This window comes from Podarcis vaucheri (genome assembly GCF_965113315.1).
Source record: "Podarcis vaucheri genome assembly, chromosome: 7".
In the NCBI taxonomy this organism is placed as follows: domain Eukaryota; kingdom Metazoa; phylum Chordata; class Lepidosauria; order Squamata; family Lacertidae; genus Podarcis; species Podarcis vaucheri.
Genome location: NC_138765.1, coordinates 68,097,238 through 68,115,687, shown reverse-complemented (window position 1 = coordinate 68,115,687; position 18,450 = coordinate 68,097,238). Strand labels below are relative to the sequence as shown.

The window sequence follows — 18,450 nt, the reverse complement described above, 5'->3', positions numbered from 1 at the left end:
TGTTGGGCGATATCTGGTTTTCACAACATTGCAATAGATCACCAGCTAAGCATTACAATATACCAATATACAGTGGTACCTTGGTTTTTGAACATCTCCGTTGATGAACATTTTGGTTTTCAAAAGTTGTAAACCTGGAAGTAAATGCTTCAGTTTTCAAACTTGCCTCGGAAGTTGAACATGCCATCCAGCTTCCATACTGAGTTTTCCATATTGAGGCTTCCTTACTGAGCTTTCGGTTTTTGAATGTTTCGGAACTTGAACGGTCTTCTGGAATGGATTACGTTTGAAAACCGAGGTATGACTGTATCATGATGTCTGAAATAAGGATGGAGCTCTGTAGAGGCATTGGCTGGCTTCATGGCTTTTCCCACATTGCGATTTTTGCATAGTGCACACACACACATCGTGATTTGAAATACATATAGCCAGCTCAAAAATGATGAAATTGATATCACAATATGGACTTCAAACCAGTTTTGGACGCTATATCGATATATCGCCCAGCCCTGCTTTTCCCAAAGGGCAGCAAACATATCTCCGATGCCATTAAAAATAAAAGCAAAACATTTTAAAACAGTTAAAATCAGCAAAACATTAAAACAGAGTGCAAGTGGACCATTGCATGATCAAATGCTTCTCACCCCGTCCGCCCCTGATTCCTACATATAAAAGAGCCTCATGCTTGTTGATCAAGGGCCAGAGAGGCTTTGGGTTCAAATCCCCACTCAGTCTTGAAGCTTCCTGAGAGACTTTGGAGCAGTCACTCTCAGCCTAATCTGCACCACCGGGTTGCTGTGGGACATAAAATAGGAATAGCGGGAGAGAGCTGTGTCTGTGGGCTTTGAACTTATTGAATTGCAACAGGGGAAAAAATGAGTTATTAAATGAGCTGGGCTATGGGTTATTAAGTTGAACAGACATCCTTTGGCAGAAGGACTGAAAGGCGGCTGTGCAACGTGGCCACTGAGGATGAACACGTGTTGGGGTGTTTGCCAGAGTTCCCATCATGTCAGGCCTGGTAGGCTGAACTCTGTGGCAGCAATGAATTGCATGGTGTTTAAAAAATAAATTAAAAATCCCAGAATAGCTTGCCTATCTTGCTTATACCCGAAAGGGAACTGCAGGTCTTTTCTGCCTTTTGACCCGAGTTTCACAATCACATATCCTCCAACTTTCCTCAGATGAAAACAGGGACATTTCTCACTGCCCCACAACCGACTCTCCTAGACCCCCTGTTTTTTGTTGTCCCTACCACAGAGCATTTCCTATTTGAAGAAGGGCAAATGCCAGCCCCACAACCACAATGGGATGCAGCACACAAGTCCTCCGCCATCTTGAGAAAACCTCTTCATCCGAATTTTATTTTATTTTTATTCTTTGGTAGATTTGCAGAAAGAAAAACACACTGCAAGAAATAATTTTTAGAAAGAGGCAAGATTAGACGCAGACACTTTTTTTATATAAAAAAGTCAAGACTCCATGCTCTCCTCTCTGCAAGGGTGTTGCTAGAGGGTTCATGTTTACTAGTAAGGAAAGTGCAATGACGGTGACCACTTGCCTGTCCTCTCCATTTGCTCAGAACCTAAATTTTGCATCTATAGCAGATGCAAAATGTGTGTCGTGGGCCTGTGCTGTGAGTCGCTTAAGTCCCGATCTGCTCCTGTGATCACCAAGCTTTTCTTTGCCTACATACCACTCCTTTTTAAAATTTTTGGCTGCTGGGTCCAGCTGGTCCCCCATTAGGACCGCAAGCTGGCTGTCGATCTGAAGTTTTGCAAGCTAGGTGCTGTGAAGCTGTTTGCTCCCGACCGGCTGCTGGATAACCTGCCTTCTTCTTCTTCTTCTTCTTCTTTTTTAAAAAAGCAAACTTTTGAACGCTTTCTCTTCCAGATGAGCGGACCGTGACGGAGGAGAAGGAGAAAGTATTGTACTGCCAAAATCCCAACTGCGTGGAGAAGCGGCGAGCCACAAAGGTACTATATTCTGATTTTGCATGTGTTTGGATTCAGGGGGCTTCTGGGAAAGGGGATATACTTAGATCTTGAGGAAGTTGCCACAAAGCCCACCGTTTCCTCCCAAGTGCCTTAATCTGAGAAATCCAAAGGCTGTGGGGCTCAGTTAACCAAGACAAGGAGGATGAGTCAAAATAAAAAAAAATCCTTCAAGTAGCACCTTAAAGACCAACTAAGTTAGTTCTTGGTATGAGCTTTCGTGTGCATGCACACTTCTTCAGATACACAGTGCATGCGCACGAAAGCTCATACCAAGAACTAACTTAGTTGGTCTTTAAGGTGCTACTTGAAGGAATTTTTTTTATTTTGACTATGGCAGACCAACACGGCTACCTATCTACTACAAGGAGGATGAGGTCACTAATACAGAATCAGTTGTTGGCATTGGGCTGCGACAGGCTCCATCAGCACAATATGCAGTGCTTTGCCATTCCTGTCAACTGCCCCCATTAAATCGGGACATCCCATTTTTTGGGTGCTGTGCACACCCCAGACACATGTTTTTGGGCTCTGTGATCTCATGCAGGTCATGTGACACGCACGGGAGCAGGGCCCGGAAGATGCACCTCCCAATTTCTGGAGTCAACATGTTGGAAGGTATGCTGTACCACTTTGTAAACAGTCACGGCTTCCCTCAAAGGAGCTGTAGTTTGTTAATGTTGTTGAGAGTTGTTAGGAGACCTCTTTCCCACCCAACAGAGGTGCAACTTCCAGAGTGGTTTAACAATCAATTCCCCTTCACAGGGTGCTCTGGGAGTGACATAAAGGGCCTCCTAACAGCTCTCAGCATCCCCAACAAACTACAGTTCCCAGAATTCTTTGGGGCAAACCATGACTGTTTAAAGTGGTATGATGCTGCTTTCAAGGCATAGTGCAGACAAGGGCCATAGGGATTCAGACACAGTGAGCCTCTAATTCACTGTGTAACGTTTCTGGGTCCAACAACAAGCACCTGCAATGAGGAGTCATTTTTATAAAATAATATTTATTCAGAGGATCCTCTGTGACCATACCCTCCAACATTTCTCCAATGAAAATAGGGACATCCTAAGGAAAAGTGGGACATTCCGGGATCAAATCAGAAACCAGGATGGCTTCTCTAAATCAGGGGCGTCCCTGGAAAATAGGGACACTTGGAGTGTCTGCTAGTCAGCATCAAGATTCCCCTCTTACCCACCTTCTGTCCCTGAATCTGCCGCATGGTGCCAGTATATTGAGTGCTCCCCACCTGTCACTCCATTCCACCCAATCTGCTCCACATCACCACTGCCTGGTGCTGGCATCATCCAACACATTGATGTCCGGACTGGGGAAAGATGGAGCGGGTATCACACACTTCTTTAATTGGCTGCCAGCCCATCTGAAAAGTTTTGCCCAATGCCTCACTTCGAGAGTGAACTAAAAACGGTGTGAGTCCCCCAAAAGTTGCAGGAGCTGCTTATTGTTACATGTGTGAATTTATCCTGAATGTGCCTGCTTTATTGATTTTTTAAAGAAAGAAGCTGAATACCTACCATAGGGGCTAACCAGAATATTTAAAGTGTGTGTGTGTAGGGTAAGGGGGTAAAGAAAATAAGAACCTGGCTGCTTTTTCCCAGCTGGGTTTTAGAATTGAATGTGGGTGCCCTAAGTTCCCTTGTTCCCCTTCATGTGTGTGGCTGATGGTGCGGCTTGTGCAGGCCATCGCGGAAGGCAGGTTGCGAAAAGATGCCAGCAGGGCCGTTCGGGCCGAAGTTTGGCTCCGTCCTTCCCCTCTGCTCTTTCTGCCTCTCCGCCCTTCCTCGGGTCTCCCCCTTACCTCACCGCCTTTCCCCTCCCTGCTAACAAACCGCAAAGACTTTTCCAGACAGAGTGGCAGCCTCAAAGCCTCAGCAGCTGGAGAAATGCTCAGCTCTCCCCCCTCCCACAAAAGGGTCAGTGCGTCGCCATTCCAACAAGAAGATGTGTGTGTGTGTGTGTGTGTGTGTGTGTGTGTGTGTGTGTAAAGAGAGAGAGAGAGGGACAGCTGTTCTCCCTTGTCCGCTTTGCTCGATTCACAACGATTCGCTGGAGCTGCTCCCCCCGTTCTCTGCTGCTCAGGAGCAGGAAAGGAGCCCAGCAACACGATCTGCAAAAATGAAAAAGGGCAGCTTCGTAGGCCCCTTGAGCTGGCCTGTGTGTGTGTGAGGAGTTGGAGGAGGAAGGGTCAGTTTCCTTGAGAAGACTGTGGGGTGCATGACCGCCTCAGCTTGTTTACAAGGTTATAGGTTGAGCAGGTGGGAGGGGAGGGAGGGAGGGAGGGAGGCTGACTAGCACCACTAACATAAATTAAGAACGTAAGAAAAAAGCCTGTTGGATCAGGGCATCTATCTCAGCATCGTGTTCTTGCAGGAGCCAATCAGATGCCTGCAGGAAACCTGCAAGAGCTCTCTCCCCACACCCCAAATTTTCCAGCAACTGGCAAATAGAAGCATCGCTGCCTTTGAGCGTAGAGGCAGTAGCCACCGATGGCCTCCTGCCTCCTGCAGGAGTGAATTCTGTAATTTAACTATGTGCTGCATGAATAAGTTCGAGTTCCAGTGTTATTAGAGAGGGAGTAAGAACTTTTCTCTAGCTAATTCTATAAACGTCTATCATGCCACTTCAGTCCAACCCTACAATTAAGGTGAAGAACATTTTAATGGGTTTTTCTTCGGATGGGCAGGGGGTGGGGTGGGGGAAAATCAGTTCTGGGGCCATCCTTTAATTCAGCTCAGACCTTGCTCTTTTTTTTGGTCTCCTGACTTGAGCTCTGGAGGAGGTAGGTGGGAAATGGCACCACTGATGTTTTGCAGCTTGCTTTGGACTGGGGGCGGGGGGAAGCTAGAAGTGGACAGGACCAATTGGCTAGTGCCTGTGACGCCGTCGATATGCCTTCTACCAACCCCTAGGACAGCTCTGCGACTGGTTTGTGTGTGTAAAGTAAGGCTTGAGGATGGGCATTTAAATGAATGAAAATAGGTGTGATCTGAAAAAAAAGAAAAAGCAGTCAGCTTTCTTGAAGCACCTGAGTGTTTTGACATCACATATTGGGTTGCAGAGCCCTCTTGGGCCTAATCTGAGTCTGCCTTTCTGGAATGTGTGAACTAGCTGAACACCAAACCACTCACTCACTAAGCCAGCCTTAGGCTCCAGCTTGGACTGTGCTGCTACCAAAAGCCCCAGCACAGATGGGCTGCCCCTGCTTCCACTCACAGGTTATAATTTGTGTGTCTGCGTGCAAACTAGCCCGGCAGAATCGCCCGCTTTCTGCCTTGTCCTCTTAGCCTAATTGCTTGTTAATGTAAAGCTGTGATGGATTTAGAGCCTCTCATTCCCCTCTCCCCTGTCTGTGGAGTAGCCGACTTGGTTACTCATTCTCTCTTCTCTGGGATAGCTTCCCTTACTTTTCTTTGGGACTGAAGCCTGGGCAGGAAAAAGAAACCCCTTTGGGGTTTCCCCCCCTAATGCCACCTGGGTTTCTCTCTGGGGCTATCTTGAAGTGAAGGTAAGTGTTTGCTAATAGTAGTCAACCCAGATTCCCGGACCTCTCCCACACCATTTCCTAGCCTTCATTATCTCTTTGGATGTTTTGCTGTTATGGGGAGCGTTTTTTGTTATTGAGATGAGGTGTTTTTTTTTCGGGGGGGGGGGGTCTTGAGGATTATCCGCAAAGGGGGATGCTCCATGGACTTTGTTCAGTCCCTGAGGTTGAATATGTGGTGCCCCCTCCCCCCCCTTGCCGCTGCTACTACCAAGTCTTTGAACAAACTTCTTCTTCAGGTTGGTTAAAATTGAACCTGGAAAAAAATCCATTCCTTTTCTTGGGAAGTGAGTACTGATTTCAACATCTAGTTTTTATGGCAGCTGTAGGAGCCTATTGGCTAATACGTGTGATGTCATTTTGTCACCCCCCAGCCTCCAATTCCTTGCAGCAGAATAATCTGTTTGGGAAAACTCTTTAGAAGCTGTTTAAAAGACCAACAAATTTATGATGACATAAACTCTTGGGGACCCTAAGCCTATTTCATTGGTTGCTTCTTTGGCATATATTTAAAGGAAAAGATGGGTGCTGAATGGTCATGAGATGCAAAAATTAGAGTCACTGATGACCAGAATCTAAATATATGCTAAATAGGCACACTTTTTACACTAACAAACTGGTGATAATTTACTTAGCAGTATTAAGATGAATGTACTGACACCTGGAGGGTAGCAGGGAACCATTTACAAGAGTGGGATCCCCCCCCCATCTTGCTGCTATTTAGTTTTCCCCTTGGGTCCCTCCAAGTGAGATGGCTTTAAAGCAGCTTAAAAATAATTTTAAAATGTCAGTTAAAATGCAGCCTTCAACTAGAGGACTTCAGGGTTGCTTCTACATTAGGCCCAACTGGGGCCCTAGTCTGTGGAACTGAGAGATGCTGAGGGCCATGCAAACAACTGCTCCTATTATAGAGAATGAAATACCTAAGAAAGTACTTGGTACTCCTTGTATACGCAATGGCAGCAACCAGAATAATTTATGCTCCAAGGTGGAAGGACAAAGATAGTCCTACAGAAGAAGAATGGCAGAATAAGTTGGCAGAATATGTGGAATTAGCAATGCTGACTGCAAAGATAAGGAATCAGTAAGAGACAGATATAAGAGGGGAGTGGGAACGCTTTGGATAATATTTAAAGATACACAATAACCAGATAAATTTCCAAGTAGGGTTATACATGTGAGCAGCAGTTAAAAACAACCAGAAGAAGGGTGGTAATTAAAGAAATGCAGCTCAACAAGGTCAAAACAAGAACCCATGAAGGGATGTGCAGGGAAGTCCAAGAATATAAGATAACCAAAGATAACTGTATAATGGATATATCAAACTATGGAATATACATCTATGGAATTTATATATATGTGTGTGATTGCTCCTGAGAGCCCTCTCCAGAGCATATTTGGCCCCTGGGATACTGGGTAGTTATGAAACAGACTGGACAATAGCTCGAATGTAGGTGTTGAAAGCCCTGACTGGAAGTGAGTTCTGGCAACCTGGTGAAACCAGCGCATAGGGCCTCCTTTGTTGCCTCCACTGCTTCCTTGAGTAATCGCCCAGGCAAGTGGTGGTCTGAGCCCTCCTGACATCTACATCAGTGGATGGAGCATGCAACCTCTTGGAGATCCACTGTGATTTGCTTGGCGAACGGTTCGAGGACTAAGTTGCCTACCCATGTAGCCTGCTTGATGCCATGGCTGATGCGGCTCCAAATGAGGTTTGCAATGCTCCATCAAGCCTTGTTTTGTGGGACTTGTCTTTGTGGTCTGACCAGGCCGCTTTGTGCCCAACCAGGTGCCCTCTCAACTCTTTGAAGTCCAGGGTGTGTTGAGCGCATCTTTGCAGGTGGTGCCTGCCACCCAGAAGGAGGTGATAATGTCATTCCTGACGAGACCCAACCCTGGAGCTGTTGGTATTAAACAACTACCACCCAGTTGCTGAAATTCTCCCTTTTGGGACAGGGACTCAAGAAGGTTGTTGGCAGTGCAGTTGTGGGTGTTTTTGGAGGAAACTGATTATATAAACCCATCCCAGGTTGGGTTTAGTCCTGCGTCTGGGGCAAAATCAGCTCTGGTCTCCCTGGTGAGATAATACAGATGCCCACTCTTTGGGTTTTCCAGAAACAATGGAAAACATTATTGTTTCAACAAGCTGTTCCGACGGGATAAATGTTTATATTTTCAGGGGTCCGCCTTGGGTGTTTCATTGTATCATTTAAAAGCTACATTTAGTCATGTTTTTAAACTCATTTTTATTGTGTGGCTGTGAATCATCTTGAATCGTACATTTTATCAAATAAAGGATCAAATGATGAGTGGTGCAGAGGAGGAGGATGGAGAGATGATGGTTTGCTGTTTCTCTTTAAACACTAGAATTGGCGTGTGGGTGTCTGTCCATGTGGGTTTGCGGTGGATATCCTCTAGAAAAACTGTCTTGCAGCACATTTCGTTAGGCAGTGTACCCAGGTAACTTTTCGTTTTAGAAGGCAATCATATACTGAGTGCCTGCACCGAAGGACATTGTTTTTATTCATCGAACAATTAACGAAACATGATCTTTGAAATAAACTTTGCTTAAAGAATATAAACTTTTAAAACGAGTCACAAAATACGTGTTTGCTGTAATGAGGCATTTACAGAGATGCAGTCAGTTTTCATGAACGTTATCTTTAACCAGGTAATGAGCTAACCCAAATGGACTGAAACAGATTAAGGTTTCTTCATCTTCCTGTCCTAGACAATGAGAAGTCGCTCACTGGGTGTGAGGAAAAGGTGGCGAGGGGACCTGGGATGGAGGCAGAGCAGTGAGACAGAGGCAGGTAGATGCAGGCAGAAGAAAAAAGCTGGAATGGATCTGTAGCTTCTCCCTGTGCCGTTTCCAGGGACAGACTCAGGCAGAAGCTGCAGTTCCATTCTGGCCTTTTTCTTCTCTCTCTGCTTCCCTTCCTCCTCCTCCCTTCTGCCTTTGTCTCCCCTCACTCTGCTTCTCTGAGGCTCATGGCAGCTGGCTTACTGCTCTTTATCATCTCCTCTTTACCAGGACCCCTGGTTTTTTGAAACACTAGGTGTGCCTGGACCTATGACTGCCAATATCCAGAAGCTGCCCTCCCTCAGCCTTCATCCAAGGCATAATTAACTTATGGGATTCATCGCCACAAATTGTTCTTAGGGAGAGCAGCACAGGTGGCCTCTTAAAATGGATTAGGCAAATTAACGTGAGAGAGATTTGAAGCAGCAACCTTCATATTTAGAGCCCCACTGCCATGCCTCTCTGCCTGGGGTCCTCTTGCTGGACTTTTGCACAGCTCACTGGCTGTGAATTAGCTCTCCCAACTTTAGGCTGAGGCTGTTTGGATGGAGGAAGCACAACAGATTTCAGAGTGTGGGATGAAAGAGAGGAGCCGAGGGATAGTAGAAGTTGTTGGAGAAATATCTGTTCATTTACAACTGTATGAGGTGAGTGTGGTGGTGAAGAGAGAGAGAGAGAGAGAGAGAGAGAGAGAGAGAGAGACCAGGCAGGTAGTGGAACTCTTTAAAAAAAAAAAATCATTAAGCACCTTATCCCAAGACCAACTATCTCTGGCCAGGCAGCTACAAAATCTCAGGCTTACCTCCCAGTTGTGAAACAGCCCACCCCAAATCACATGCACCCTAAAATTCTCTGGATTTGTGTTGGGCACGAGTGTGGAACCCTGGCAGGCAAGGCCTGGAAGAAGCTGTAATGTTGTAATGTGGAAAGTATGTTTTACACCAGCCACCAAAAACCATTAAGCAAAAGCCACTAGCACCATGGAAAGAAGCTATTCTGTAGATCCCAGAAAGCCCCTTTGTGGCCATCGACTCGTCCTCGTTCGCCCTTCCCAGCAGGAAGGGTGAGGGTTAAGAGTTTTCTCTGAGCTGTTATGTAAGAAGCTGCAGAGCGCCTCTGTGGTCCACAGCTGCCCGGAACAACAGGTTCCTGGCCCCAGTCTGTGGCCTCTCTGTTGGCGCCTGTGTGTATGAAACTGAGGGGGGCAGAGGGGGGAAAGGACTTGTTGGAGGGTTACAGGAGGTGCTCTGACATCCCCTGGGCAGCTGATCAAGTAGATTTTGGCTGGGATGAAGGCTGCTTCCATCTCTCTGCCCCCCAAACTTCACTCTGGGCCAAGATTGATGCAAGAGGAGCAGATTCAGATGAGGACCTGGCTATGGATTTCTTTCTCCCTGGGGAAAATCCAGCAACACCCCCTCCACCCTATAGAATTGCAGAGTTGGGAGGGACCACGAGGGTCATCTAGTCCAGCCCCTTCAAAGCAGGAATCTTTTGCCCAACATGGGACTTGTACCCATAACCCTGAGATTAAGAGTCTCATGCTCTGCTGATGCAGCTATCCATGCCTTTAAGTACGCTTTAAAAAAACCCAATAGTTTGGCACGGTTTTCGAGAAGACTTTTCCGTGCAGCTACTCTGCATTCTGTTGCTGTGTCGTCATGAATTATTATGTGGTGGTTTTTATTGCTTCTGAATTTTGTAGGCTGCTTGGAAGAGGAAAATTACCAAGCAGTGGGGAAATCCGTGTCTGCTGTGAAATAACGTGGACACTTTAGGTTCCCATTTACTTTTGATAGTCTGTTAAACAATACAACAACAATAGCAATATCAAAACATTGATATTGTTTTATTTTTGGAAAATTTATAAAATATTATATAGGGGGGGAATACTTTTGACGGTCTGTTAACATCTAGCACAGTTGTTTCTCAGCAGTCCAGATTAAAAGTCACTCCCATGGCTTTTTTCCCCCTTTGTCCTCCCAGCATGTCTGAAAAAGTTGACCTTCCTCATCAGGCCCTATGTTGTGTCTAGAGATGGTTTTGATATCAACTATTCCACAGTCTGCCAGCAGGTGGCAGGGTTTGCTTAGAGCTGGCCAGCTCAGGCATCACGAGGCCCATGGAATTGTGGGAGAATCTGGCATGATGTTTAACAACATAAGAAGAGCCCTGTTAGGTCAGGCTATTGGGGTGTGTGTGTGCATCTAGCCCAGCATCTTGTTCTCACTGTAGCCAACCAGATGCCCCCATGGGAAGCTCATAAGCAAGACCTGAGTCCATTAGCAACTCTTCCCACTTATGATTCCTGACAGCTGGTACTGAGAGGCATACTGTCTCTGACAGTGGAGGGAGAATGTGCCAATGGCTACTAGTCACAATCAGTCCTAGAAATCCAAATCGCGAACCTCAAAAAGAGAGAGAGAAGTTTTAATATCTTGTTTTATTTGATTTTCTTTTGTGAAGAAATTATCTAACAACATTTAGACACCACGTGAAGGTGCGTTACCTGGATGAGGCTAATTCAAAATCACTTGTCCTGGTGCATAAACTGATTGCAAGTCTGTAGTGGAAGTATTTAAGAGACTTACCAACGTGTCTGACAACATGACCTACTCTAGTATAAGCTTTATTTTAAAGCAGGCATAGACAAACTAGGCCCTCCAGCTGTTTGGGGACTACAATTTCCATCGTCCCCGACCACTGGTCCTGTTAGCTAGGGATCATGGGAGTTGTAGTCTCAAAAAAGCTGGAGGGTCGAGTTTGCCTATGCCTGTTGTAAAGCATGTATAATCCTTTATTAATGGATTATTGAAGCTCAATGCATCAACCAAATTATTTTTTTCAATTATATTTTATTAAGTTTCAATGTTTTTAACAAACATGGTCAAAATGCAATTTTGTCTTTTCTCTTATTTTTGTCAACTTCCCCCTTCTGCTACACCGTATCGACATCAAGCAAAATATGTTTAGAGAGTAAACTTCTCAATTTATTCCCATGTAAATGCATTTCCCTTTCTTAAAAAAACCAAACTATTTCCCCCACCCAAATATGGGTCAGATGCAATTTTTAAACACCCCCATGGTAATCTCATGTCCTTTAAACAGTCCCAAGGTTGTTAAGGTATTTCTGAGGAAGGCAATTGTTTTGAATTAAGAATTGAGTTCTTTTTTTTTTTTACATCAATGTGCTTCATTTTACATTTGCTTATATTGTATTTGCCATCTTGGTGGCCATTCATTCCAGTCTGAAGAGATCCTTCTGGAATCCTTTCCAATCCCCTATTGATCAGCAGGAAATACTTGCAAGCAGAAAGCTTTTAACTAAAGGTACAGAAGTCCCGAATACATCAATAGCAGTGGATAAGCAGGTGTTGTACATTGTCTTTTATTGGAGTGGAAAAACGGGGGAAGCACAAATTAGGTCTGAAAAAACCACTGGGCTGCAGTGACATGAAAATGGTGCCATCTGGATTCTTCATGAAAACCGAGTGAACAAAGGAGAGAAAAGGGTGACTGTGGGAGCAAGCTATATCTGTAACACTTTCCAAATCTCAAAACCTCCTTTATTCTGGGACACGGAGGAAGGAAGGGTGGGCTTTGGTTCATCTTGCTTGTTATTTTTAGGCATGAATGATATTGTAATGCACTTTGTCCTTTCAGTGTATGGCTTCCTGAACTTTGGGCAGCTGAGGTATATTTTTGTTTCTGAATTTAAAATGAAGTCACCCTCACTCCCAGAAAGCAAATAAGAGCGGAAGTGTGAAGACCCTCCCTTTGAAGAACTCAGCCCTCAGGGGTTTTGCATGAGCCACTGATCTCGATGTAACTCATACAGTGGTACCTCCGGTTAAGTACTTATTTCGTTCCGGAGGTCCGTTCTTAATCTGAAACTGGTCTTAACCTGAAGCACCACTTTAGCTAATGGGGCCTCCCACTGCCACCGCACCGTCAGAACACGATTTCTGTTCTCATCCTGAAGCAAAGTTCTTAACCTGAAGCACTATTTCTGGGTTAGCGGAGTCTGTAACCTGAAGCGTATGTAACCCGAGGTACCACTGTAATTAGTAGGATGCGGACCCAGAACAGGGGCATCATGCGGTGATGCAACAAGGAACCTCCATAAAAGCCTGAGCAATTTCCCCCGTATCTTTGCACTGTGATGCACCAGCCACACTTGAGGTCAATATGTGACAGAATTACCCATTCCATCCCCCCCTCGAAACTGACTGGAAGGAAGCAGGGCCTCATGCAGAGATGCAGTGGGCAGCCTCCTCTGCAGATAGGCTTGCCTTATCAAATTACTTTCCTCTTTGGGCAGCACAATTTGGGGAATGGCTTCAGTGTTTTGCTCCTGGTTCTCTGGCGTCCCCCTACCTCTTCTTTCAAGGGGCTTCAGACGCCTTGCCTGTTGGACCCTCGTCCTGAGTTCTCATGCACTCTTATGCTTCTGTACCAGCCGAGCTGTCCTTTGGCATCAGCTCCGTGCTTTCATCTCCCTTGACGTGAATGACGCTGTCTGTGCAGGCTTCCACACGTCTGCCCTGCTTGCAAGTGGCCAAGTATGTGAGGGGGCGCAGAACTGCAGAAAGAGGAAATACACGCAGGATGAAAAGCAGCCTGTGTTCGAGGAAACTGCTAGCCAGGCAGACATGGGGCTTTGATGGATGGGGAGGGAGCATGGGGGCCAGGTGGGGGGGCATGGAGGAGGCGTAGTGAAGCCTTTTCAAAACAGCTCTTGCAGCTGAAAACTTCATTCAAATTGTGATTTAGATGCATGCACCCCACCAAGAAAATGTGTTGCAGCTTGCTGGTGCTGCTTCCAGGCACGATTCAAAGCACTGGTGCTGACCTATAAAGCTAGCTTGGGTCCAGGTTATCTATTTATCAGGTGGATAGCTCAGTTGGTTAGAGTGTGGTGCTGATAACACCGAGGTCGTAAGTTTAGGCCCTGCAAGGGACAGCTGCTTGTTCAGGTGAGTGGACTGGGTGAGCCTCACGGTACCTTCCAACTCGGTGATTCTATATTCTATATATGAAAGACCATATTTCCCCATGCAAAGCTGCTCAGGATCTGAGATCATCGAGGGAGGCCCTTATCTCATTCCTGCCATCCTCACAGCCACACTTGGTAGGGACACGGGAGAGAGCCTTCTCGGTGGCTGCTCCCACTCTGCAACTCCTTTCCTGGAGAAGCTAGACTGGCTCCCTCCTTGTTGTCCTTCCACCAGCAGGTACATATCTTCTTCTTTTGGGAACTGACTGTTTTTTTTAATCTATATTTTAATAGAATAATTATTTATATTGTTTCAATTCTATTAGAGTTGAATGACTTTGTACTGATTATGTGTTTAGCTTTTATGTATTGTAGCGGTGCTGTTTTAATTTGTGTAAGTTGCTTTGAGGTCCAGTCTGGAGAAAAGGTGAAATAATAATATTAAGTACCAATTACACATTTGGACACTTTGCAGAACCATGTGAGCAAAAAAGGGAGCCAGATCCCTGCCCCCAATATCTTGCAGTTGAAATAATCCAATGGGCACAAACCATACTTCACAGAAGGAGTTCTGAATCTTCCCTTTCTGTTCATCTTCTTACAGATGTGCACCAAACTTTTGCATAATCTTAGAATTATAGAATCAGAATTGTAGGGTTGGAAGGTACCCCCTAGAGTCATTGAGTCCACCCCCCTGCAATCCAGGAATCTCAGGATCTCAGCTATCTTAACAATGGTGGAAAGGAGCTGGGCAAGGGGGAAACCACTTGGACCTGTGTCTACAAAGCATGAGTCAATCAGAAAACCGCTCTGCCCCATGTTTTCAAGGCTTGAGACAAGCGGAAGGGCGGATGAGCCCATTGTTATAAGTGCCACATAATACCCATTCCGCATTTGCAAGAAACCAATCTTTTAGTGTGGCAGCACCTACGCTTTGGAATTCCCTGCCGATTGAAACCAGGCATGTGCTTTCTAAAAACATTTTTGTTTAGAGCAGCCTACCCAGATATTTAAGGGATGCGAGTGGCACTGTGAGTTAAACCACAGAGCCTAGGACTTGTCGATCAGAAGGTTGGCGGTTCGAATCCCCACAACGGGGTGAGCTCCCATTGCTGGGTCCCTGCTCCTGCCAATCTAGCAGTTTGAAAGCACATCAAAGTGCAAGTAGATAAATAGGTACCGCTCCGGTGGGAAGGTGCGGTGCTCTGGTTCGCCAGAAGCGGCTTAGTCATGCTGGCCACATGACCCGGAAGCTGTATGCCAGCTCCCTCAGCCAATAAAGCGAGATGAGCGCCGCAACACCAGAGTCGGCCACGACTGGACCTAAAGGTCAGGGGTCCCTTTACCTTTACCTTTTACCCAGATATTTAGAATGCTGTTTTGTTTTCTGTTGTTGTCTTCAACCTTTTTTATTTATTGAATTTATATAGCGCCCTATACTCCCAGGTCTCAATCTTTTCACGGTTTTAACTAATAATATTTTTCGTTTTGTTAACCGCTTGGAGAGGGGTGGCTTTCCTTTTACAATCAAGCCGCATATAAATTTTATGAAATAAATAAAGAAGGCACCCCCACCCCAAATCTGGAGGGGGTCAACAGGCGAAGAGTTTCGTCCAGAGACCCCCACCACGGCCGATGGACTTTTCGGGCTCCTGCTTCTTGAAACAAGAGGAGGAAGAGCGCACAACCTCTTTTTCTCCGCTGTGCGCTCCGGTGCCTGCTTCTGCCTTGGCGCCTGCGACTGGACAGGAATGGTACGCTCCAGCCGGAGACACTCTCCTCGGCAGGGGAATGGTAGGTCCCGCCAGTCTTCCTCCTCCTCCTGTCGGGCTTGAACGTGGCTTTGTCTCGGTGGAGCCTCCAGGCAGGTCTGCCTGTCTGGCTCTTCCGCAGGAGGGAGAGAGATACGAGAGGCGCAGCAGCAGCAGCAGCTTTGTGCGCCATGAAGGCAGCGGCGGCAGCTGGGGCTTTAGACGGAGCCCCCTCCTGTATCTGAGGCTGCAGACAGCCCCCACTCCCTCAGCCCCATTTTGGAGGCTCTCACAATGAGGCAACGGCTGGGGGACTTGAAAGCCGCCGGTGACGGTAGAGGGACCCCCGAGGAGCTGCCCGCCAGGGGCGCCATCAAATTGGTGAGTGGCTGGACCGGAATCCAGAAGGAAGGGACAGAAGAGGGGGGGGGACCTCGGGGAGGGGGCGCAAAACGGGGCACACGATGGTGTTGGTTGTTTTTAATGTATTGGTTGGCTGGCTGCAGACGGGGGCCCTGCGCCTCTTGGGCAGACGGGCGGCTCCTTTTCCAACAGGACTAGAAACGTGAAGGCGTTTTTAACTTACCAAGGCTGCGCGTTAGCAGGGCGCGTTGGGTATATCCAGACGCTAATTGTTGTTTTCGGGACCAGAGATAACAGCGGAATGTAGAGAGGCGAAGGAAAGCCAGTTCGGTTTAGACTGCAGTGCGAAACCATCCATCTCTCTCTCGGCTTCTTGGCTAATATTGTTGCTGTGGTGGCTTGGAGAGGAGTGAGCTTTGGATTTTCGAAAGCTGGGAGATCTTCCAGACCCAAAAGGAAGACGTTTGAGTTGTGGCTGGAGAGCAGAGAAATGGACGCCATGAGCCCGTCTGGTGGGATCTGCCCCTGCTGGGTGTCAAGGTAACCGCTGGGCAGGTGTGCTACCCGTGTTTGTGGAGGAGGGAGACCAGGCTGGACTCTTGGGAGTGACTGGCAAGATGGCAGTGGGTCCTGTACAGAGGAGCAGCAGATGCCCTCCATCTCCCACTCCATCAAGTGTAAATTTCAGGCCAACCAGTGAGCAGTTTCTTTGGTTTCCAGGGGCACAGTTACAGTCTTGGTGGAAGCCAAAGCATTGGATCGGGTCCCCACTTCGGTCGGCTTCGCTTGTTGGGTTTGTGCCATTTCCCCAAGGCAATAGTGGGGTTTATCATGTGGGTCATCTCCAGAATTATAATCGCCAATTTGCAGGCGATACAAATATAGGCCATCATAAAACATCCATATATAAAAATTTAAAATATATACAAATAAGCAGCTGTGTAAAAATACGTAATAAGGATTTTCATTGGAGTTCCTTCCCGCTAAATAGTGCCATTCACCACTCTGAGAGATATAAAAATTCAGCCACCCTTAAAGTTACTTCCAGGTTAGTGCCAGACAGGTAGAATCTGATATTTTCATTGTGATGTTAGACTACCCAAAAAAAAAAAGGGGGATAGCATGCTTTTGCGTAGCTGGGTGTACAATGGACAGTAGAAAAGATGTTCTACTGTGTCCGGCAGATTCAAAAAACAGCCGCACATCTCCAGAATTTCCGTGGCCTGTGGCAATTATTTGCAGCCTGACTTTTTTTGGGGGGGGGTCACCCGGTAAGAAACAACAATCCCCACCAAAAACCTTGCCTCCCTTTCTCTTCTGGAATGGGCTACCTCCAGCTTCCTCTCTGGAATTTCTCGGGCAGGAGTCATGGAAGTTTGCCTGGGGCAGTTATAATATTCGCTGTACTAATTTGTTTTTACAAATGCTGTACTTTGAACAATTTGAAAACAGAAGTGCCAGGAGGGCCCCTCTGAAACTGTAGGGTCAGTAAATTTCGCTGGGGGGGGGGGCAGGGTTCAAAGCCTACTTTTGCTCAGGTTTCAGTTGCAAGGCGAAGAAAACAAAACCATGTATTTTCAATGGGGGAGTAGTTGTGCATTGCCACAAACCTGTTTCATGGGCCCATTTGGCCGCAGGAAGAGAAATGAAAACCACTCTGTCCTTCTGTGTGCTGGACCAGATAGCCAGGCAAGGACAAAAATGTGCCTGAGAAATTAAGGAGCTCAAGGTACTGCACATAGTCCTCCTCATCCTCATTTAATCCCCATAACAACCCTGTGAAGTAGGTAAGTCTGAGAGGCAGTGACTGGCTCCAAGGTCACCCAGTGGGGGTGATTTGAACCTTGGTCTCTGCCAGGTCTGAGTCTGACACTCTAAACCCCACCCCACACTGACCTACCCCACACATCTTATGGGGCCCGGAACAAAGCCTTGGGGGCAGTAAGCAAGACCCCTTATTTTATTCATATTTTTATTCCATAAAATTCATACACCACTTGATTAGGGGGAGGGGGGAAAACCCCCTTAAAGTGGTTTACAAAAAAGATAGGGCGATATAATGATCAACAAGAAAAATCAGCAACAATAATTAAAAACCAGCTTTCTAGACATTTCATCTAAACAAAATGTTTTTAGCAGGAGCTGAAAAGGGTATAGTGAATGGGGGCTGCCTGATGTCAATAGGCAGGGAGTTCCAGTAAAGGAACCATTAGGTCCAGTCGTGGCCGACTCTGAGGTTGTGGCTCTCATCTCGCTTTACTGGCCGAGGGAGCCGGTGTACAGCTTCCAGGTCATGTGGCCAGCATGACTAAGCTGCTTCTGGTGAACCAGAGCATCACACGGAAATGCCATTTACCTTCCTGCCAGAGCAGTACCTATTTATCTACTTGCACTTTGACGTGCTTTTAAACTGCTAGGTTGGCAGGAGCAGGGACCGAGCAACGGGAGCTCACCCCGTCGCAGGGATTCAAACCGCCAACCTTCTGATCGGCAAGTCCTAGGCTCTGTGGTTTAACCCACAGTGCCACCCGCGTCCAGAGTTCCACACTAAAAGATGGATTTCTTACAAATAGTGTAATAGTGCCAATTCCACCAGTCAAAGTAGTTGAGTGGGCACCTGTGGAGCAAGGCGATCTCATAGGTAAACTGGTCCCAAGCTGTTAAGGACTTTATATCCTAATAGTAACACCTTGAACTTGGCCTAGTAGCAAATTGGCAAACAGTGCAGATCTCTGAGCACAGGTGTTACATGCTGCCAAGGTTTCCCTCCTGCCAGCATTCTGCACTAGCTGCAGCTTCTGGACCAAGTGCAAGGGAAGTCCCGCATAGAGCGCATTGCAGTCATCCAGCCTTGAAGCTACCAGGGCATGAGAGCCTGTGGCCAGCCTTTCCTGCTGCTTCTCCCATGGTGTGTGTATGAATTGGTGCACTTGCTTCATTCGGCAGCTGTTTCTCAAACGTTTTGGACTTCTAAAAACAAC

The 18,450-nt window shown here is 46.6% G+C and overlaps 1 protein-coding gene across 7 annotated transcripts in view; it reads left to right on the top strand.

The window, feature by feature from the left end:
* PLEKHG5 (pleckstrin homology and RhoGEF domain containing G5) overlaps window positions 1-18,450 on the top strand; it is a gene marked incomplete at its 3' end in the record, with an annotated part of 102,060 nt that overhangs the window by 23,483 nt on the left and 60,127 nt on the right. For 4 of the 7 annotated variants that reach the window (XM_082229864.1, XM_082229862.1, XM_082229865.1 and 1 more), the window contains exon 2: window positions 1,894-1,976. In XM_082229864.1, coding sequence (XP_082085990.1) covers window positions 1,894-1,976 — 83 coding nt within the window. Of the gene's footprint in view, window positions 1-1,893; window positions 1,977-15,170; window positions 15,488-15,864; window positions 16,010-18,450 lie in introns of those variants that run through there. The other 3 variants (XM_082229866.1, XM_082229867.1, XM_082229869.1) reach the window with 2 other exon arrangements.